We start from the raw sequence: 24,122 nt of genomic DNA, 5'->3' as shown, positions 1-24,122 counted from the left end.
AATTAACAAAGTAATTCAAGAAAATGTCCCACATTGAAGGATATGAGTTTCCAGATTTAATGGACCTACGAATTTCAGTATAATGGATGAAAAAATATCACTGTGAAGTTATAAAACTTTTGAAAATAATCCAACCAAAAACAGTCACATAAAAGATAAAGGAAAAAATCAGAACTCTCAACATGAACACCAGAAGATAAAAGATGGTGCTATGCCCTCTGAAGAAAACTCTAAAGCAAAATTATTCCCTACCAAGATTTGTACACCCTAAATCATCTATGCATGTCAAGGCAGAATAAAGATAATTTAAGACATTCGAGGTCTCCAAAATTTACCTCCTAAGGACCCTTTCTCAGAAAACCATTAGAGGATGTGTACCACGGAAATAAACAAGTCAGGAAAGAGAGAGACATGGGATGCAGGAATCTGAAGCTCCAGAAAGGAGAGAAGATGAAGGGAATCCTCTGGATTACAATGAAGGGATCTCACAAGATGGGACATCTGTGCTCATCTTCTCTGACAAGCCCCTCAAACTTCCTATCCCACACGGAAGAAGGCATAGAGGTAACCAGTCCAGACTGGAGCAGGTTGGGAGACTCGAAGATATTTCTCCAAGAAAATGAAATTGACAGAATATCTGATTAGGTTCCAAAGCCCTCGAGAGGAGATTTAAATAACTGGCAGAGAGTACAGGGTTTAACCGCTGATAACTACATAGAAAACTACTCAAACAAACAAAAAACAACCAAGACCACTATTAACACAGGAAAAAACTAAGAAGTTTTAAAGAAAAGGAAAACTGATCAAAGTTTCTGACAAGGCTATGAAGAGCATTTTCATGGACATGATAACAATAAGGTTGAATACTGACATAACCAAAATTACAACGTTCCTATACCAGGACCACGGGAAATCAGAAGAGTGAGCACGTTGAGGTGGACAGGAAGAGGAAAGAGAGCTAAGTAAATCCTCACTTTCCCTATCAGGAAGGCCATAAATAACGCCCCAAACAATATATGCATGTTATTAACTATCAAAAGCATTACCTGAAAGAAAAGAATAAAACTGATTGCCTCTGGGGAAATGAAAATGGGGAGAAAAGGCATAGATAAATGTGTTTTTTCTTAACAAACCACACAGAAATAGTTGACTTTTTAAAATTACATGAATGTATAGTTTTAATAAAAACTGAAAATAACTAACATTTATTGAATCCTTAGTAAGTGCTGAACACTATTATGTTAGAGTTTTACACGTATTCAATCCTAACAGTCCTGAGCTGGGATTCACTAGGTCCTTATCACTATTTACAAATGAGAAAACTGAGTCACAAAGAATTTAAGTAACTTGCCTAAGGTCCCACAGCTAATTAATATCAATATGAATGACGTCATTCAACAGTACAGAACTAAACTGCCCAATTAATGTCATAGACAATAAAGCTTGTTCCAATCCAATTTGTTCTCTTATCTCCTGCTCACCACACCAATACATCATTAAAAACTCAGCCATTCTTGAAGAAAATAATTGCAAATCACATATCTGATGAGAGATTAACATCCATAACATATAAAGAACCCCTAAAACTCAAAGACTAATAAAACAACTCAATTTAAAAACTGGCAGGGACCGGTCCAGTGGCATAGTGGTTGAGTTCACGTACTCCGATTCAGTGGCTGGGGGTTCGCAGGTTCAGATCCCCAGCACGGACCTACACACCACTAATCAGGCCATGGTGTGGCAGCATCCCATATGCAAAATGGAGGAATACTGGCACAGATGTTAGCTCAGGGACAATTTTCCTCAAACAAAAAGTAGAGGATTGACAGTGGATGTTCGTTCAGGGCCAATCTTTCTCACCAAAAAAATAAAAAATAAAAACTCAACCATTTAAAAAACAAAAAGGACAAAGGATTCGAATAGACATTTCTCCAAAGAAGATAAACAAATGATCAACAGGCATGTGAAAAGATGCTCAACATCATTAATCACTAGGGAAATGCAAAGAGAAATGACTTCACATCCATTAGAATTGGCTATTATTTAAAAAGAAAAGCATAACCAGAAAACAAGTGTTGGCATTGATGTGGAGAAACTGGAATCCTTGTGCACTGTTGGTGGGAATGTAAGATGGAACAGTCATTGCAGAAAACAGCATGGAGGTCCCTCAAAAGAGTAAACATGTAATCATCATTTGATTCAGCAATTTCACTTCAAGGTATATACACAAAAGAATTAAGACCAGGGATTCAAACACACATTTGTACACCAATGTTCATCACAGCATTATTCACAATAGCCCAAAGAGGGAAGCAAACCAAATGTCCACTGATGGAGGAGAAGATAAACAGAATCTGACATATGCATACAGTGAAATTTTATTCATCCTTAAAAAAATAAAAGTCTGACACATGCTACAACATAGATGAACCTTGAAGACGTTTGCTAAGTGAAATAAGCCATATACAAAAGGACACATATTGCATGATTTCTCTCATATGAGGTACCTAGAGCAGTCAAATTCTTAGAGACAGAAAGTGGAACAGAGGTCGCAAGGGGCTAGGGGAAGTGGAACAGAGAGTTAGCATTTAATGGGTACAGAGTTTCACTCTGAGATGATGAAAAAGTTGTGGCGATGGTTGCACAACAATGTGAATGTACTTAATGCCACTGAACTATACATTTAGAAATGGTTAAAATGGTAAATCTTATCTTATATATATCTTACCACAATATAAAAGAATAAATTACTAATACACACAATATGGGTAAATCTCACAATAATTATGTTAAGTGAAAGAAGCCAGACAAAAAAATAGTGCATATTGTATAATTCCATTTCTCTAAAATTCCAAAAAATGCACACTAATCTACAGTGACAGAAAAGAGATGAGTGGTTGCCTGAGGCAAGAGGCGAATGATGCAAGTGAGGGCAGGAAAGAGAGATTACCAAGGGCACAAGGAAACTTGGGTCACTATCTTGATTGTTGTGACAGTTTCACAGGTGTGCTAACACTTAGGAAACCGTAAACTTTAAATATTGTATGTAAATTACACCTCAATAAAGCTATTGTACAAGGGAAAAATAATCAGCCATTCTTGTAGGCCTGGCCTCCTCTTGACCGCTGGTCTTCTTTTCTCACCTGCACTGAACACTCCCACTCTTTTCTGGTGAAAAGACACAGGACCATCTACGAACATTTCCCATCATCTCTGCCTCGTCTAATCTGGGCCACCATCTCTAGGCTGGATTACTGCAACAGCCTCTTTCAGCTCTCCTGCTTCCAGTGCCTCCCTTCTTCTACTCCCCATCTCACTCCAAGGCCAAGCCCGGCGCCTTGTATGACAGTATCACAAGGCCCTATCTCCTTCCCAGGCCCACTCCTAGGCTTCCCTCTCTGTCTTCACTTCTGTTACTTTTCCTCTTCTCTCCTTCTACTCCATCCACACTGGCTCTTCCTGAAACATCCCAACATCAGGTCCCATCTCCCTAGACTGTTCACCCTTCCTTCACTCTCTGCTTCCAGTCTTTGCTCAAACGGTACCTTCTAAAGGAAGCTTGACTTTCCTATTCAGAACTGTGAGCCTGTGCCTCACCCTTGTTACACAGTCGTCTTCTTTGCTTATTTTCTGTCCCTCCTTGCTAAAGCATCAGCTCCATGAGGGCAGAGATTTTTGTTCATTGTTGTATGTTCAGCATCTAGAAGAGTGCCTGACAAATAGCAGATGCTTACTATTAACCGAAGAAATAACTGCATGGGGGTAAACAAAAAAAAAAACGTGATTTATAAGACCAAACAAGTTTTACTGAGCAATATAAGTGACTTCAGAAATAACAGGACGTGGCATGACACAATCAAACAAACAAGGTCAAATGCGCTTTGAGACCTTAGACAGGGATGCTGGGAGGCTAAGCAAAACATTAAGTATCATAGCATTTTTTTAAATTATGAATGCTCCAAAACTCCTAGCTGCAATTACATTCTATCTTTTCATGGTCTCAAATGTGAGCTAAGAAATATAGAGCTACTCATTTCAAAACAACGATTTAAGAATTATGGGAACAAATTCCCATCCTTAAGTGGCTTCAACCTTTCCTGAGTCAAAGACATAAACGAGAATCCTAGAGTTCCAAGAAAAGTGTTGTGAAGTCTCTGCTTTCTAGACTATCACATCCTTAGCAGGAATCGCAGCTTGGCCTCTCTGCCTTCTCCAGCTGTGCCCTTCACGGGAAACCTGAAAAATTAGTATCAAGAATCTGCAATACCTGACACTAGTTAAAATTCTTAAGAATTGTTTTTTGTATAAAGACCATGGTTGCAGAAAATGTTTCCTTCCAAACAAAAATGGTAACCAATAGTTATTGTTCAGGTGGTCTTTTTGAAGGTATTCCAGGCAAAGAACAAGGTGTAGGACTATATTAAACAGTGGGTTGTTAATGTCTCCCCCGCTACAATTTGTTTTCTTATATCTAGGAGTAACAAGCAATCGCCAGCAAGGCTAGCACAGGAAAATCAAATACTCTGCCTATTTACACATGGTTCCCCAGAGCCATTCCTGATTAAAAACTGTACCATTTCAATCCTCCTACTGGAAGATATCTATTAACTAGAACTGCTTGTGAAGCCAATGAATTTAGTACATAATTACACATATCCTATACAATTACTGATCAATGACCTCTACTCAGGGAAATAAACCAAAGAGGGATGATTGGCTCTTTATAAATCTACATGAAGATGTCACTGGGAAAGGATATTGAGAGCACATTCCTAAAAGATCTTAAGCTTCCAGTGAATTTAATTTCGGCAGGAAGTAATCACTTCTGTTTCTGAACTGCCAATGCATTTTAAATAAACTTCTCCTGTGGCATGTAACACTTTTTTGTCACTAAGTAACTACTTGACCTTGGACAAGTCACTTCCATTCTCCCTGCCTCAGTGTTTTCATCTGAAAAACGAGAGGCTTGAACTAGGTAATTTCAAAAGTCCCTTCCAGATCTGGCATTTCATCATGTCACAACTATGATCATGAGAGCATCCGTTACTTCACCTATCCTTGCAAGGCATGAAGGGCACCTGATTGACCTTTGGAGTCTCCACACTGTCTCGAACAGCCCACTGAACCTCCCTTAGCAATTGCTCCACAAACACGTTCAAGCACGCAGAAAAGAGTACAGCTGGTTGAAATTTCCACTCTCTTTGCCCGCTTTAAGCCCTTCCCAACACAACCATGATTTTAACCCAATGGCCCTCTTCAAGTTTACCCTTACCACACCTCTGGCAGGATTACAGGGGGCCAGAGAAATAAACAGATCCTTTGTCACCTAGAAGTCACCTGGAAGAAATGCACTCGCCAAATTTTCAAGGCACATGCTTTGTAAACCATCTGACCCAACATCACACACACAGGCAGAGACCTAGAGTTCCAGTTCATAGAAGAAGGTAATCTAACGCCTTCCAATCAGCAAAAGCTCCAGCAGATGTTGTGGGGAGAGAGAAGTGAGGTGGCCAAGAGAGGGGAGGGCATCAGGATGTGCAAGGAAGAGCAAGTAGAACGTTTCCTTAACCTTTCCAGAGGCAGACATTTCAAAAACTCAAACTGCAGGGATAGGAGATACCTGCTCATAAGGCATTTAGCCTTAGCTGTTGGGACTCTGAAGCCAGAATGTCTAGGTTCAAATCTTAGCTTTGCTAATTAATCATTGTATGACCTTGGAAAAGTTAATCATCCTTCTGTGCCTCAGTTTACTCATCGGTAAAGTGAAGATAAGAGTACTACTTCATTCATAGAGTTGTTGGAAAAATAAACTGAATACATGTAATGCTTATACCACTGCCTGGCCCATAGTAGGTGCTCAAGAAATGAGAGCTTTCAGTACTGCTGTCATTATTAGACAGAGTTCCGGGAATCTCAGGGGCTAAGAGAACAAAGGAATTACACCGCACAGATTCAAAGTCTGCACTTCCCTCCCCTAGGTGATAACTGGAAGGATGAACCTTTATATATTTACATATATTTGTCTGTGTTATCAGTCTAAACTACTGTCAACCACACAAACTACTAATTAAAAATTTAGGGGCCGGGCCAGTGGCGCAGTGGTTAAGTGCGCATGTTCCGCTGTGGCGGCCTGGGGTTCGCCGGTTCAGATCCCGGGTGCGGACATGGCACCGCTTGGCACACCATACTGTGGTAGGCGTCCCACATATAAAGTAGAGGAAGATGGGCACAGATGTTAGCTCAGGGCCAGTCTTCCTCAGCGAAAAGAGGAGGATTGGCAGCAGTTAGCTCAGGCTAATCTTCCTCAAAAAAAAAATTAAATTCCTTTCTAAACGATATTCTAGATTTCAAAAACGACTCAATCACCCACGCTCTGGAAGTACAATAGGACTATTAAACTGTAGGGCTGAGGGCGCACAAAGACATCTTTGTAGAAGTCTGAGCTATCACATACCACTGCCTCAGTTTCAGAGAGATGCCTCCTTAAGAAAGAAACTAACAAACTCCACTGTTCGCTCACATCAGAGTTCTTGGATGTGACAGTTCTTAGTCCCTGGCAAGGCCTTATTCAAGATCAGAGGATCTTGGTTCTTCCCATTAGCACAGCATCAAATCCCCTTCAAGCAATTTTCTTAGGTCAGCATCATTATTTGAGATGCCAGGGAAACCAGTGACATTTCCAACCACCCAACTAGCTCCTTGTTTTGGGCTGAAGACATAAGGTAAAGTTAGGAAATATTTTACCTATCCTGAGGAAATTTGTGAGATGGGGAAATGGTAAGAAATTTAAGAGAACCAAGAAAATTTCTTATTAAAATCCCTTTTCCAAAACAGTCGTTTTAGTTTAATAAAACGTTTAAATAAAAAACAACACCACAACAAAATCCCATTAAAAAAGTAGAGTCTTCAGAAAATAATGACCCTTAAAAGTTCCAGATCATTTCCTGATGGGCTATCTAGAACTGTGGTTCCCAACGCATCTTTCATAAACAAGTAGAAGGGTTAAAGAGGTGAAAGAGCTAACACTTTGTCTTGTATTTCTTTATCAAATTATCAGGCAAAGAAGAAAGTCAGCAATGGTCACACTGCCCTCAAGATGTTCAACTACATTTTTTATAATCCTGTTCTGAAAAAGAATCCTGTTCTGTCCTAAACACACAGAAACTGAAGAAAAAAGAAGGAAAAGCTGGCAGACCACAAAAAAGATAGTCTATGATCTCTGTTCCAAGGGGACCAGATTTCAGAAACTGCAAGAATGAGGTTGCCACAGCATTCCTATTAGGTCTCAAACTGCAGATCTGATGGGGGGTAGGGGGGCGGGGCAGGGAGCTGGAGGGTTTCCTGAAAATAGAGAACTGTCTGCTTACAAAACCCACTTCAACTGCTTCTGGCAAGGAAGGACAGTAGTCAAAACTGTATGAGGCCGAGAATAAATCCATATTTGACAAATCACTCCCATCAAGACAGCGATATCAACCATAATGAAATATTTTGGCAAGGCTGGAAATGCGCACCTGTGGGAACCTGGAAAGATTTGACAGGTTTTTGCTTTCCTGGCCCTTTATCAGCAAGTTAATTATAGCAACTGTACGATCTACTCAGAGCTTTAGAGAAAGGCAGTTGGCTGTATGAAACCAAGATGCTGCTCTCCTGGGCATGGGAAAGACAAAACAACAGTAGTGCTTAAACACGAAAACATTCTATCTGAGTACAATCTAACAAAGAGCTAGATAGCACAGCTGGATGAGAAAGAGGTATATTCTGCAGAGATACGGGTGTGCAAGCCTAAAACATGATACCTGTTTAGATACCACATGATACCTATGTAGATACACACAAATACACAAACACACACACAAGCACGTAAGTCTCCAGAGCCTACACGGCTCCGGTGATGCTACGTTCAGGGCTGCCTCTTCACAGAGCAGACGGTACCTTCACAGCTATAACTGTACACTGCCACCGCTGACCTTTCCACCAGATTTTCATCGTGATGCCAGCTCACCGCCATTTTCCCCATGCCAAAGTAAGGCTCCTCTTTCAGGTATGGCATTTTCTGGGGATCCATGAAATTCAACAAAGTTACGTTGTATGCTGCTCTGTTCTTAATGTCCATTTCATCTTGTCCATCAAAGGATGACCCCATACCAAGCCTGGGGAAATCTGGCCCTATGCACACTGGCACGGCATCGATATTAGCTTTGTCTTTGGCAGCGAGTTCTTCCAAAGCCTGGATGGTCTCTGTCTGCAGGTAGTCATTGAGCTTGAGGAAGCTCTGACAAGCAGCAGCTATTTCAGCCTCGTTGTATTTGGCATTAGAACCCTTCACTGGCCAGGGCACCGTGAAGAGCCTGGTGTTCAGGTACTTGTAGGTGCAGCCGGGGTTACCAATGAGGATGCGAGACACTGGAGTGAGCAGATCTTTGCCTTGGATCCTAACCAGGTCCCGAAATAAGCAACCGTGCTTGTGCAGTGCGAAAAAGGCTTCCTGAACCTCCTTGTGGAGCTCCTCGGGGACGCTGCCGGCTTCTCGGAGAATCAGCTTAGGATATTTCAGCTGCCACTAAAACAAAACAAAGCAAAAAGAGGTGGTTATGAATAGCTATAATTTTATTCTTTCCAAAAGTGTGTTTCTTTGCAAGCACTAAGAAAAGAAAAAACCATCAGGTAGTATTTCCAAACAGGATTCTTATCTCTCTGGCCTAAAACAGAAGACTAAATAAAACAAGCGTCATCAACTCCCCAGCCAAGGTTTTCAAGCACAAGCTCAAACAATTAAAACTCTTTAATGTAAACAAAACAGTCATAATAATCTGGGCTTTGATCTACCAGCCTCCCTGTATGACCACCTGTCCCCACCCTCAGTCTGTCTTCCAGCCTTTGCCCTCCCAGAAAACACAATTTTATTAATTAACTGCTTAACACCTAGTTTGAAGTGCTTACTAAGCGCAGTGTACTATTCTAAACGATTTATACACATTAACTCACTTACTTCTCACAACTTTAGGTAGTAGCACTATTAGGATCTCCCGTCTATAGAGGAGAACACTGAAGCACAGAGAATTTTCAAAATGGGCCCAAAGCCACACAGCTGATAAACACTGGAGCTGGAATTCGAAGCCACTGGGCTCCAGAGGCGGGCTCCAGGAGCATGAGTTCTTAATATCGAGATTGCACTGCCTCTCAATAAATGACAAGCTAGTTTCTGCTTCAACACTGTCACTAAAAGAGAAATGAGTTCTTTCTGGGACTTACACACTAAGTCCTGTGAACACAAGAGCCATGACAATTTTGTTCACAACTATAATACCAGTGCCCAGAATGTACTCGGTAAATGCTGAATGAATGAATGAGTATTCCACTGCAATTCAGAAAGTTGGAATAATTCTACTGGTGTCACTGGAGGAGAGTACTATAAGATAATTCCCTCCTCTAAAGCAGAAGTACATGCATTTATTGATGTGGTTTAGGACTGCATTATCTTCTCAGCTACCCTTCTAGCTCCTAGGGCTGCACATACAAAGGAGTGTCAAGCGAGAGTTCCCTGATTCTATATGAAACTGACATTTTTTAACCAAAGCACAGGATTTTACATTTACCTCTATAAAGTTTAATCTGACCGGTTCCTTCTTAGCATTGTGTTGCCCACCATTTTTTTTTTTTTGAGGAAGTTAGCCCTGAGCTAACATCTACTGCCAATCCTCCCCTTTTTGTTGAGGAAGACTGGCCCTGAGCTAACATCCGTGCCCATCTTCCTCTACTTTATATGTGGGACACCTGCCACAGCATGGCATGCCAGGTGGTGCCATGTCCGTACCTGGGATCCGAATCAGCAAACCCCAGGCCGCCAAAGCAGAACGTGCGCACTTAACCACTGCGCCACCGTGTTGCCCACCATTTCTGACACACATTCCTTCTATATCTTCATTCAATAATTACCATTTATATGATAAACAGGGCAAGACGATTTATTCTTCTACACATTTTTTTTCACTCAACATATGTCTAGCACCTATCAAACACTAGACAGAGATAAGCTTCCTGCCCTCACAGAGCTTTATACCAAATCAGGTAAATAAATATGGAGAAGCAATCCCAAATCGTGTTAAGTACTAGGACAGAAACAAACCAATAGGAAACCTGTCAGTAGAGAAGGAAAGACTCTAAGGAGCTGGCATTTACACTGAGATCTTCAGAAGAAGGCACCAGCTGTGGACGAGCTAGGGAAAGAGCTTCCCAGGAAGAGGGACCAAAAAATTACAAAGGCACTGAGGGTGGAGACCAGACTACTCTAGAGACAAAAGAAGGCCAGTTTTACTAGAGCAGAGAGCTAAAGGCAGAGTGAATGCGATGAGGATGAAGAGGAAGGCAGAGGCTGCATCACACTGAGCCTGGGAGGTCAAAGAAAGGACTCCAGATCTCACTCTAGGTGCATTGGAGCACTTCAAGGGGAGACGAGTCATTTGATTTACATTTTATAAAAATCATTCAGTTAAAATATTGGGCATGGGTCGGAAAGAGGCAAATGTAAAAGTGAAGAATCCTATTAGGTGCTATTACAACCGTCCAGAAGAAAAGTAATGACGGTCTGAGTTAGAGACAGAGATAAGTGGCCAGATAAAATTCATATTTTATAGGCAGAGCAAAAGGATGCACTTATGGATTGGATGTGAGGGATGAAGAAAGGAAGGAAGTTATACACGACTTCCAGATTTCTGTATTTAATAACTGAATAAACAATTTACAATTTTTTTAAACAAGGAAGACTAGGATAAAACAGGAATGGTAGGGGAAGAATAAGAAGGAAGGAGGGGCTCCATTTCAAAGCTGTAGTCATTAAGATGCCCATGAAATCTTCAGGCGGGAATAGCCATGGGGCAAGTGGATATACAGACCTAGAGCTCAGAGGGAAAAGTGGGGCTAGGGAAACCAAGGTGGGAATTGTCAGTACACAGCTGATTTTTAAAGACCTGGAAATGAGATCTCCTAGGGAAACAGCACGAATACAGAAGGCAGCCCAAAGCCACTTTCTGAGTCACAGAGGAAGGCTCAGCCAAGGAGACCAGGTAGAAAACCAGGAGAGTATTACTGCAGAAGCCAAAAGACAGGAGTGTTGCAAGAAGGATAGAGTAGTCAACTATGTCAGCTGCCCCTGAGAGGCCGAGAGACATGAGGACAGAAATTACCCACTAGACCTGGCAGCACGGAAATCACTGATGACAATGACAAGAGCAATTTCAGCAAAGTGGTGAGAATGAGAGTCATATGAGAGTAGGCTGACGATGGAAAGAATGAGGATGAAGTGGGGATGGCATGTATAAATGGCATGTATAAACAAATAATAAATAAATGGCATGTATAAATGGCATGTATAAACAGAAACAGAAACATCATACTTCCTGCTTACATAGCTCATGAAGAGAGCAACGTAATCTAGTAAGCAAGAGACAGAGCATTCTGGATCCATGAGCAAACTCTAATGTTGTCACTAAACTGGCTATTCCCTGAGCTCCATGAGGCCTCAGTATACTTGAAGCATATCTAACTAGCAGCAGTGCTTAAGAAGGGAATGTCTTTATACCTTCTTAACAATTCCAGTGTTCTTCAAATAATCCTTAGTATAAAATCTTAAAGAACAATAAGATAACCTCTAAGAACTTTGTTTGGGAACACACTCCCTCGAGGAGTGAGAGAGGAAGCGGACTGGAAAAAAAATACACACATATATACATACACATGCCATTCTGCTGTTATTGCTCCACACGTGCGGGGCTGGAGACTCGAAGATATACCTAACACAGTGACACAGAACTCTTAGGACCTGGGAACTCACATAACCATTTGAGTATCACATGTAAACACTCTGACATTAAAAACAGCATTGTATGAGAAGATAACCCTCAAGTGGGAGAAAAATGTTTGCAGATGACATATCCAATAAGGGGTTAATTGCCAAAGAATTAAAGATGTTCAACATCACTAATTATCAGGGAAATGCAAATCAAAACAACGAGATATCACCTCACGCCCGTCAGAATGGTTATGATCAAGAAAAGAAGAAATAACAAGTGTTGGAGAGGATGTGGAGAAAAGGGAACATTGCTGCTGGGAATGTAAACTGGTGCAGCCACTATGGAAAGTAGTATGGAGACTTCTCAAAAAATTAACAATAGAAATACCACATGATCCAGCTATCCCACTACTGGGCAGTAATCTGAAGGATGTGAAATTAACAGTTCAAAGAGATTTATGCGTCCCTTTGTACATTGCGACATTATTCACAACAGCCAAGATGTGGAAGCAACCCAAGTGCCTGTCACTGGATGAATGGATAAAGAAGATGTGGTGTACATATATACAATGGAATACTAGTCAGCCACAAAAAAAAGAGAAAATCATGCCATTTGTGACAACATGGATGGACCTTGAGGGTATTATACCAAGCGAAGTAAGTCAGAGAATGACAAATACTGTATCATCTCACTCATATGTGGAAGATAAACAAACACATAGACAAGGAGAACAGTGGTTGCCAGAGGAGGAGAGTGTGGGAGGAGGGTGAAAGGGATAAGGGGGCACACATGTATGGTGACAGATAAAAACTAGACTACTTGTGGTGAACAGGATGCAGACTACACAGAAGCTGAAATATAATAATGTAAACGTGAAATTTACACAATGTTATAAGCCAATATGACCTCAATAAAAAAACAAATAAAATTTAAAAAAAATAAATGAAAGCAGCACTCTAAAAATGAAACAATAATAATGACATGGGAAAGTATTAAAAACAAAATTTTTTTCACTGATATCTCATGTCCCTTTGCCCTCCGACCACATCTGCTTCTTTTCCTACAGGCCTCTAGGACCCAGCACCTCACCCCCTTCAAGCCAGGCTCTTTCCCCCACTCTCTACTGGCAGGTCCTTTTCATCCTCCAGGTCACTTTTCTCAGAGAAACCTTCCCTGAATTTCGGATCTCAAATAGGTATCCCCCATTATTATTCATCACACACATTACTTATCTTTCATAGCACTCATCAATCTCTAACTATATATTCATTTGAACTATTTTTGTTTAATAATCTCTCCTACAAGACTGAAATCTCCTAGAAGAAGGAGATGGTAGCAATTTTATTCTCCATTATATCCCCGGCACTTAGCTTAAATATAAGTGCTCAAGATTTCGTTATAAGAACAACAGAATAAAAGCTTTAAGACAGATAGAAAGTAGATTAGTGAATGTCTGGGCAGTGGATGGGAGAGAAGACTGACTGCAAAGAGGCATGAAGGGTCTTTCTGGGATGCTGGAAATGTTCTAAAATTATTGTGGTGATGGTTGCACAACTCTGCAAATTTACCAAAAATTAACGAATTGAAAACAATTTGAAAAGATGAATTTTATGGTATATAAATTGGACATACACAAAGCTCATCAATAAACTGTTTTAAAAGGAAAGACTGATATATTTGAATCATATGAATACACAATTTTAAACTTTTGCATAAAAAGAATTATAAAATGAAAAGGCAAACACTAACTGGAGAAAAATATTCACAATCTATATGACAGAAATAGACTTAATATTCTTAATAAAGAACCATTCCAAATTTAAACACAAATATATATACAGACAAAACTATACATATATATAAATAGAAAAATTCACACATAAATTAATAGAGATGGTGCTTAAACATAGAAAAAAAAATTTAACTGCACCAAAGTCAGAAAAATACAAATTAAGATAATTTGTATTAAATTATATTTAATTTGGTTTTCCCTATCATATTTGCAAAAAATAAAATTTTATCATAGTAATACACATTTTGGTGAAGACAAAATCAAATATTCTGATAGTCTGTAATTAGGAATGCAAATTATTACAACCTTGCTTAAGGCCAATTGGACAAAATCTATCAGAATCTAAACATGTGCATATCTTTTCACCTACTTATTCTAAGAATTTATCACAGGGAAATAATTAGAGAAATATACCAAGATTATAAGGATATTTATGATACTGTTATTTATAATAATTGAAAACTAAAAACTACCAAAATGCCCAATGATGAATTAGAGGGGAAAATGGTACATCTATGTGATGGAATACTAAAGTAACACATTTTAGAAGAATTTTTTATTTTTTTATGAAAAAATCTAAGTAACAAACTGTTGTTACACAAGAAATTAGTTAACAAGATATTTAGATAACAGAATCCTAGTTTCATAAAAAGAAAAAAATGTATATTTGTAAACACTCACAGAAAAAAAGATTTGGCAAAAATATGGTCAAAAGTTCATGGTGGTTATCTCTGGGTAGTGAACTTCAGTGTAATTTTAATTTTCTTCCTTAGATATGTGCATATTTTTCAAAATTCCAAAGTAAATGTAAAATACTTTTAAATCAGAAAAATTCAAGGAACAGATGTTGTATTCAAATTTTTGAAATTTTCGAATTCATGATATTTTTTATATTTGCCAGGAGATTCTTTTTTTGTTTTTTTTTTAAAGATTAGTTCCTGAGCTAACATCTGTTGTCAATCTTCTTCTTTTTTTTGCTTTTTCTCCCCAAATCCCCCCAGTACATAGTTGTATATTCTAGTTGTGGGTTCTTCTAGTTGTGGCATGTGGGATGCTGCCCCAACATGGCCTGATGAGCGAGGCCATGTCCTCGCCCAGGATCCAAACTGGCGAAACCCTGGGCCACCGAAGCGGAGTGTGCAAACTTAACCACTCAGCCACGGGGCTGGCCCCCGGCAAATTCTTTTTGATGACCCTGAATTTTCAAAAATTTTCAATATAACTTCTGGTACTATTTAAATCTGATTTGGAATGTTGTTCAATGAATACACAAATGAACAGAAATAATAATAATTGGCTAATTTAAATAATTAGCCAATAAAAATTGGCTAATTTTGTCACTATTTCAAGAAAACGCAAGAGAGAAAATCCCCAAACCTCTACACACTCTCCTATTATTTATAAAGTGCTTACATTAGTGCCTGACACATCAAAGTGTCATGTAGCGTTCGTTAAATTTTTCTCTAAAGAGAACAAGTTACTCGAGAAATGAAGGGAACGTTAAATACTTTACTATTAATTCAGTCTTTCAAACAAATAAGCGCACTCTCCACTGTGGACAGGTGCGTGTGGAACAGCAGACATCACACAATAACATGGAACAGCTGCTGGCAGATCTTCAAATAGGTTAGAATTTTTTCGTTTAAACTCATTAAAGTTTTTCCAGGGAGGGTACAGTCATGCAATTATATTAATAGTTGTCTGGTCACAGAATATATTTCTTGAGATCTACAAAAGAATCTGACATAAATGACGATTACATAGTTCAATAAGCATTTGGAAGGGTATTTTCGATATAAGTTGCCAACATGCCAGGCCCTTATCAATGGCTGAAAGATGTGGAATGCTAAGTTCTCTGGAGAATAGGCTTTCTTTTCTACCTATTTTAAACCATTATATAAAAATTCTACCTCTTCTCATATCAAGGGATGCTTCTGAAAGAATTTCATCATACTGAGAAGTCAGAACTGGTGTTAAATGAATAAGAGAGAAGTTTACAGGAGGTGAAAGTTCACCTACATGAAGCCCACTGGAACTCAACCTTCAATACAGCTAAATAAAATTGAAAATCTTCATGACTTAGGAAATGCCCCTCACTTAATAGTGTTAGGATACTCTGATTCATGGGAGTATACTTCTAATCTAGCTGTTCATAGATCTTGCTGGTAACATTTTATATTTTGCACTCTATAGAAATGTGCACTATATTGGTAGTAATATTTTCTACATAACTTTTATTACAAAAAGCTTATGTCCTGGGGCTGGCCCGGTGGCGCAGCAGTTAAGTGCACATGTTCTGTTTCGGGGGCCCGGGGTTCACCCGTTCGGATCCTGGGTGCAGACATGGCACTGCTCGGCAAGCCATGCTGTGGTACATGTCCCAAATATAAAGTGGAGGAAGATGGGCATGGATGTTAGCTCAGGGCCAGTCTTCCTCAGCAAACAGAGGAGGATGGGCGGCAGATGTTAGCCCAGGGCTAATCTTCCTCAAAAAAAAAAAAAAAAGAAAAGAAAAAGAAAAGCTTATGTCCCAAGACAAATGGGCTAGAAACTTATTTGGCCCAGCTTCTAGCTGCATGATGCTGAGCTGTCTTCCAAAGGAAGAGCTCTTCTAAATCACTGTTTAGGCCTTGCTACAGCTATCACAAGCAGTCTTGTGATGACATGTGGTATGCTACAAAGTGACCCAAAGATGCCTGTTCATTCGTTCATTCAATAGTTCAGTTTTTTTAATTTAAAATTTACTGAATATCCACTATGTACCAGACACTGTACAAAGTGCCATAAATACAACAAAAACTAGTTAGGTTCTGTTTTATAGCATCTCACAGTCTTAACTGTATACACAAAAATATAAACCAATAGTTAGAGAAGAATTTATCATAATAGAAGTATGAATATACTACTACAGAGCAGGGAAGAAATAATTAGGAAGGAAATCTGGAAATTCTCATTTATTGAATACATATTTATCCAGCACATACTATTTGCAAACCATGAGGTGTTGGGAATACAGAGAGACCAAAACTTTACACGCTCTCCGGGAGCTCATATTTATATATATAGTATATAAGTATATAGTGTATATATAGCTCATCATATATATAGTAATTTCCTTATTTATTATTTACTTAGTAGAATATATAGTATTTTAGACTGTGCTAAGTGCTATGGAGAGAAATAAATCCAAGTAAGCAGGATAGGAGTAGGAGAGGTGAAGGTTGCTACTTTACACGGGATGGTCAGAGACGGCCTCTCTGATAAGATGACAACTGAGCAGAGGAATGCAAGAAATGAGGATGGCAGCCCTGCAGACACCTGGGGAAAGAGAGTTCCAGGCTGAGGGAACATTAAGTGCAAAGGCCTCGGGGAGGAGTGTGCTTGGTTTATTCTAGGAAGAGCAGGAAGGCCAGAGCGGGGAGAAAATGAGAAAATCAGGAAATAAGGGGAGAGAATTGGTCAGGAACCAGGTCAGGAACCAGATCTTGTGCTTTGTAGGTGAACGTACGGGCCTAGGCTTTTACTCTGAACAAGATGGGAAGCTATCCGAGGGCTCTGAGCAAGAAAGTGTACGAGCTGATTTGTTTTAAAAAGAGCACACTACAGATGCTGTCCGAAAACAGCCTGGAGCGGGGGCAGGAAAAGTTTGGAGGCTATTACAACCCTGTTAGAAAGAGATGATGGCAGCTTTGGCCATAGTGTTCACAGCAGAGGTAATGAGAAATGGTCAGATTTTTAACATATTCTGAAGGCAAAACAAGTGGGATTTCCTGGTATCTTCACGGAAGAGGTTGGATTTAAGCAATGTCTTTAAGGGTGAGTAGATGCTCACCTGACAGGAAGGGGGAGGAGGGTACTCCAGACCCAGGGCATAAGAGGCACAAAGGCACGGAAGGACGGAAGGGCACAGAGGAGCCAAGAGGCAGCAAGAAACTCTGTATGACACGAGGTGAAGGTTGGACAGCGTGTTAGGCAATGGGTGGAGATCAGACCAGAGAGGCAGTTTGGGGTCACACAGTCAATGACTTTATAGGATATGCTGAGGAGTCTGAACTTTACCTGAGAGGCAAGAGAGACCCAGCAAAAATTATAAAGCAAGGAGTGACAAGCCAGACATATTTATAGGGACACAATTCGTATGGCACTGGAGAGGGCATAAGGAACACCAATTAGGAGAATGTTAAAACCGTGTTGGTGGAAGGTGATAAATGAGGGTCTCAACTGAGAGTGTGTTGGTGGAACTGAAAAAGAAGAAACAATCTGAGAGATTCTGAAGAGGCAGGATGGCCAGGGCCCAGCGGCTGAACGAAGGATGGCAGCCGTGGGGAGAAGCTGAGGATAGCAGGGTTTCTAATTTGAAGAGGAGGACAAGGGGGATGCCACTAGAGAGAAGAATGGACAGCAGGTTCCACGTAAAACGGATCCTTACCAAAATGTAAGTCATATCCTGTCACACCTGTGCTCCAATCCCTCTCATGTCGCCTCATCTCCCCCAGAGTCACGGCCAGCGTTCTCACAGACAGCAAGGCCCTGTAGAGTCGGGCTACTGCTCTCTGATCTCATCTGCTTCTACTCTCCCAACTCTCTCACATCGCTCCAAATATGTTAGGCTCAAGTGCTCTTCCTCAAACATATCTTAGAGGCTCTGCTGTGCCCTATGTCCGGAACATTCTTCCATAAGTATCTACATGGCTTGCTCCTATGCCTCCATAAGGTCTTTGTTCAAATGTCACCACAAGAAGGCCTTCTGTAACCACCCTATTTGCAAGCCCCCACTTAGCGTGGTATTTCCCATCCCCTGTACCTGCTTTGTTTATCTCCACACCAGTTTTCCCTTGTGATGTTTATTTTTCAGTTATTTTTTTTTAATTTCTACTCCTTTCTCCTCCACCCACCTCACAAGAAATAAGCTCAAAGAAGGCAGGAATCAGTTGTCCATTTCACAACTCCATCTCTAATGCCAAAAACATTACCTGGCACAGAGTGGGTGAGCCAAATGCATTTGTTTCATTAAGTGAGTAATAAATTCACATGGATCCTGTTGAGTTAGATGTGCCCGCAAGACGCCCAGGTGGGGCCGCCCAGTGGGCAGTTGGAACTGGAGCACTGGAGGGCACAAGAGAGAGCAGCGATCGAGACACGAGGTTTGGGATCAGCGGGACAGAAGCACTGGAGTCCCAGAAGCACCAAGAAATACAGTGGGACGGTATTTCACAGTCAGACCCAGGAGCCAGACAGCCTTGGCTCAAACCTTGATCTTGACACTTCTTGCTTATAAATCTTGAACAAAGTTTTAAACCTCTCTGTGCCTCAGTTTCCTCCTCTCTAAAACGGAATTTTAAAAAAACATGCCCCAGAGGGTTGTGGTAAGATTTAATTGAGCAAATATGTGTGAGGCACTGAGAATGTGCCAGAACAACCTGGCACATGGAAAGCACACAAGAATTGAAAGCAGTGGGGAATACCGAGGAGAGCAGCATTTTCTCTAGGTAAGAGGGGTGGCATTTGTGGATCTGGAGGCCAGAGTTGTTTTCTGTGTAATCCTCATTCCCTTGTGCTCTGTGGTGAACCAACAGAGGTTCTCTCGGCTTTTCTGCTTTGAGTTTGTTGTTGTGTTTGTTTCCTCTATGGTCTTATCAGAAACCAAGAAACCTGTCTGCAGGTGTTTTGAATGTGAGCCTGCATACTGGCAGGCGTACAGTACAGCGGAAAGAGCATGGCTCTGCAGTCAGATAAATACGGGCCTGAACTCCAGCTCTGCCACTCAGAAACGTGACCACCTTAGTCTCCCGATTTCTAAAAGAGGAATGATAAAGCCTGCCTCAAGCACCTCAAGGCTGAAGAAGAGCAGTTGCGGAACATCTACCTGTGGAATGAATGAATGAGGCTGCCGTGAGGATTAAATGTGAGGGTGCTCATAAAACACGGAGCACGGTGGGGGCAGGCCCGGTGGTGTAGCGGTTAAGTTCGCACGTTCCACTTCAGCGGCCCAGGGTTCGCCGGTTTGGATCCCAGGTGTGACCTACGTACTGCTTGTCAAGCCACGCTGTGGCAGGCATCCCATACGTAAAATAGAGGAAGATGGGCACGGCTGTTAGCTCAGGGCCAGTCTTCCTCAGCAAAAAGAGGAGGACTGGCAGAAGATGTTAGCTCAGGGCTAATCTTCCTCAAAAAAAAACCCCAAAAAAACATGGTGCATGGGCCCTGGCAAACGGGCAGTCCCTGGCAAAAGGTCAACAAACAGATCCAATGTGGAAGCTACAAAAAAGTCTTGTTTTTATGACTGGCAGCTGGATTGGCATTCCTGTGGCTAGGGCCTATTTAAGGGACCCAATGTCAGGGCTGAACTTTCTATTTATTCATGTCATTAAAAAGCATTTTCACTTCATCTTTAAAGAGCAGAGATTGACTTTACTAAGGTTTTGTTGAAGCACTCAGCCTTATTATAAGGTGCACTTAAAGTGATTAGATATTGGTATCGGGTTTGCTGTGCGTCTTGGAAGATAAAAGAGAACCTTGATAGTCGTTCTGTTTGCCCTTGAGTTTCCTTTTATCCCCAGTGTGCGGCTGCTCGGAGCGCAGTGGCTGATAACCTCTGTGTTTAATTCTTCATGTACTACTCTCACCACACAAAAGCTCAAACAGCTTGGCAGCTGCTTTACACAATGTGTGTAATCATGTACCAGAAGGCTTCTATCTATGAAAATATTAGTAAGGATTTAAGAACTGATTGCACTTTGTGGGTTTACCCGTTTTAAGGGTACTTTTTAAAATTATTGTTTTCCTGATTACAAAAGAAAACATGTTCATTTAAGATAATTTGGAAAACTAGAAAGCTCAAAGGAGAGAAAACCCTACCACCTCTGGCATATAACAGTTCTATATACTTCCTGCGAATCTTTCCAGATGCCCTGGGGAGGAGTGCATGTACGTAAAAGCAAAATGCAAATCATATTAATCATTATTTTATTACTTGCTTTTTAAACTAGCTAATTTACACATTAATTCATTCGTCCATTCAAGGAAATTACTTACACACCTACTAGGTGCCAGGCACTGTAAAAAGGACAGAGGGTAAGGGAGAAAAGCGTATAAAAAATCATTACAATAAACTAAGATAATAAAGGTACACATAAAGTACTACAGGTGCACACAAGAGGGAGCAGAGGTGTCAGGGAAGCGGCCTACAGGAGACGGCACACGAGCTGTTCCTAACAGGTCAGGTAACAGAGGAGTTCACCAAGGAAGGGAGGCGGCACATGAGCAGAGGATGTAGCAAGAAGGCCCCAAACATGAAACCACATAGCTGGTATGAGGTCCTGCAAAAGTCCAGTCCGGGAAAAAGGTGAAAGAGTGAGGGAGGTGAGGATGGAAATGCAGGAGCCAGGCAATGAACAACCGCTGCAGGATTTGAAGAAGGGGGTTGACATGCTCAGATGTATGTGTTGGTTAGAAAACATACCGCAGCTTTGAGGATTAAGAATGAGAGGCAAAGAGGAAACTAGAACGACCCATAAAAGGGCTGATGATGTGAAAGATAGTGAAGATCTAATGAGAATGGAGATGACAGACAATGTCCTGGAACTGACAGTGAACTGGAAGTCAGAGACCTGGATTCTAGATGGGTAGTCTAGAATCTTCTTTCCTCTCTTCCTCCCATGATTACTGAGAATCAGCTATATACAACCACATGTTAGATGCAGGAGAAACAAAGATGACATGGCCCAATTCTCATACCCCAAGGGCTTACATTCTAGTAGGAAAGGATAGGTCAAAGTGTACTATTGTTGCTTGCCTTGCATGCCTTCCACTCCTTTGGGAAAAGGACTCTAATTCTCCTTTGGGAAAACCATCCGTCTCTGACTCACAGTCCATGCAGTGGGAGTGGTCATATTCCCACTCTGCTAGGTTCATGAACCAGGCCAGGCAAACAGAAGCATCTCATGCCCTGGAGCACAATGACTGGTTCAGGGACAGGCACAGGACTCTAACCAGGTCAACAAGATCACGCCTGGAGGAATCAGATAGAACCAGGGAAAGAGAAATCATCACCTTCTTCTAAGAGCCCACGTGCCTAAGACCACATACTCCTCAGGCTGTCAGTCCTCCTGTGCTAGCAGGTGAGAGCGTATCCAGCACGAAGTCACACAGAGGAAAGCCAAGCCAAGAAAGAGAAAAACAGTGGTCAGATGACATCTTTTGTGAAGCTGGTTCAGCTATGTACTCCTAGACATTTAAGTAAGTTAATATATTCCCTTTTTTGCCACAATGAGTTTGTTGGGGTTTTTGTCACTTGTAATTTGAAAGAGGGCTGAAGGATTCAGGCAGAGAGACACAGAATCCCCTAAATGCAATATAATGTGATAGGTACAAGAGAGCGATTTATAAGGTACAAGCAGCACAGAGCAGAGTGCACTCAAGCCTACCTATAGATAAGTTGAGGAAACTCTCACAAGGACGTCTTGAGGAAGTAGCCATCTGGCAACAAGATAAGGAGCAGAAGGCTATTCTATGCAGAAGAAACAGAATGAGCAGAAGCAAGGAAGAAGGGAAGAGCATGGAATGTCTGGGGAAGAAGACTCAGCACACTTTGCTAAAGCACTAAGTCCACAGCAGAAAGCAGGTTGTGAGGAATTTATCCCTTCTCCGGGTAATGAGGACCCACTGGAGGACCAAATCAGACCATTTCACCTCCCATGTACCCTCTCCAGACCACAGTGGCTTCATAGGTAAAATCAGGTAGATCAGAACAAATCACCACAAATTCATGAAAACATTAAGAGGCCTTACCTGCTGATCGAATTCGTCATCTTTGGGGGTCAGATAGGGGAGCCAAGTGTCTTCAAGCTCTTCAAGGAGCCTCAGTTTCTGTTTAAAAATAATAATTATTATAGGTGACTGAATATAAAGTGACCCAAAATATAAGAGAATCCCTTATTTTTCCAATAGAGACTACCCAAAAAAATTTAGCCAACTTCAATGTATAAACTTTTAGAGATAGAAATTAGTCAAATGCAAATTATAAAAAGTATTAATTTAATTACACACATTTAAGTTACACATTGTATAAGGCACTAATTTAGAAATAATGATTTTATTCACTGTCACATCTCATGGAACAATTTGATTCACTCTTGACATGCGTCTTTAAATCAGGGCCTTTTTCATCACTAGAGTCGCCTTTTGAGTCATCCGATTCGGCTTGCGAGCCAATCTTCCCATCTGTATATCTGCTTGAGACACAGCAGTTTCTGACTCCTCCTATGATACGATCACTGGAAATACCAAACCAAGCCAAAGTATCCCTTAGCATAATGTCAGGAGATTTGGAATATTTATTCATCCTGTAAACATTTATTTGAGATCATATCCACCTACATATTACTTTTTTAAAGTGATCTTTCATCTCTAGAATAATTACTAAATCTGTGTTGAGCATCTTTGCTTCTTTTCAAATTTTAAGAAGGAGGTTTTTTAAGCATCCACAGCTAGCAGTGTCTGAGACCATTTCAGGATACTAGTCTCGCCAAGTAGTACCTTGCTCTTCAAATAAAGTAACTAAGAGAGGACCCCAAATTATAAAGTACTTTATAAGGAATCAAATACATACACAGTGACACCCTCCCCTTCTGAGGGATTTTTCCCAAAGAATATCTGACCTTACATTCAAGCATACATGGGGTGTTGGGGGAGGGGTGTGTGTGTGTGTGTGTGTGTGTGTCCATGACATCTAAATGCCATATATGTGTGTATGCAAATTATTTATATACGATAGAAATTTTCTGTATAGTATACATTTATATACTATAGAAATTTTCTGAAAGAAAAAAAAGAGGAAAGGCAGAAACATCTTATTTTCAAATAAAAATGGATCATCAGGCTGTTGTCAGCCACTAAGGGACCTTTCTAAGAATTAGAAAATGGTGTGCCTTGCTCTGAGTCGATGCAGCCCCATTCCATAGGACATGGCTGGGTGATCATAACTGGATTTGAGCCCCAACGTGCTCCAATGGGCACTGTTTCTGTGCAGTGAACAACCTGCTCAATCAGACACGGTGGCCCTGAGTAGCATCCTCCCCCACCCCAGGAAAGCAGCCTTCTCTCACAAACCCATCACAGAGCAGGCCAGAGCAAACACCCTTTTGAGCAGAACTCAAATCCTTTCTGTATCTTCTGTATAATTTTCCAAAGTGAAGAAAGGAAAAAGGGAATAGAAATTTAGCAACCAGTTGACCTAAGGAAGGAAAAAATTAAACTTTACTCTTATGCAAAATTCTAATGTCTTCATTTAATTAAAGTTTTCTGCTTTGACTATAGGTATTTTCTCATTTGTAATGATAGGACTGGTTTACCGATTAAACTATGAACAGTTTTCCCTTACACAGGACCTATAATACCAAAACAAGCCATTCATTTAGATAAATCACTGGTTAAACGGTTTATCTGTTTTCATCATTAGGACATAGAAAGAACTAAGGATATTTCCAAGAACATACTTGCATATTTATGCACTCCATCACAAATTTAATCAAAATCTA

General features: G+C 40.6%; 1 protein-coding gene across 2 annotated transcripts in view; it reads right to left on the bottom strand.

Moving 5' to 3' along the window:
- Positions 1-24,122, bottom strand: part of FTO (FTO alpha-ketoglutarate dependent dioxygenase) — a 348,533-nt gene that overhangs the window by 234,665 nt on the left and 89,746 nt on the right. For both annotated transcript variants that reach the window (XM_005608264.4, XM_023636997.2), the window contains 2 exons: positions 22,375-22,452; positions 7,936-8,563 (listed from right to left, as the gene is read on the bottom strand). In XM_005608264.4, the coding sequence (XP_005608321.2) occupies positions 7,936-8,563; positions 22,375-22,452 (706 nt within the window). The remainder of the gene's footprint in view (positions 1-7,935; positions 8,564-22,374; positions 22,453-24,122) is intronic.

This window comes from Equus caballus, chromosome 3 (assembly GCF_041296265.1).
Source record: "Equus caballus isolate H_3958 breed thoroughbred chromosome 3, TB-T2T, whole genome shotgun sequence".
NCBI lineage: Eukaryota > Metazoa > Chordata > Mammalia > Perissodactyla > Equidae > Equus > Equus caballus.
This window is presented reverse-complemented; position numbering and strand designations above follow the sequence as displayed.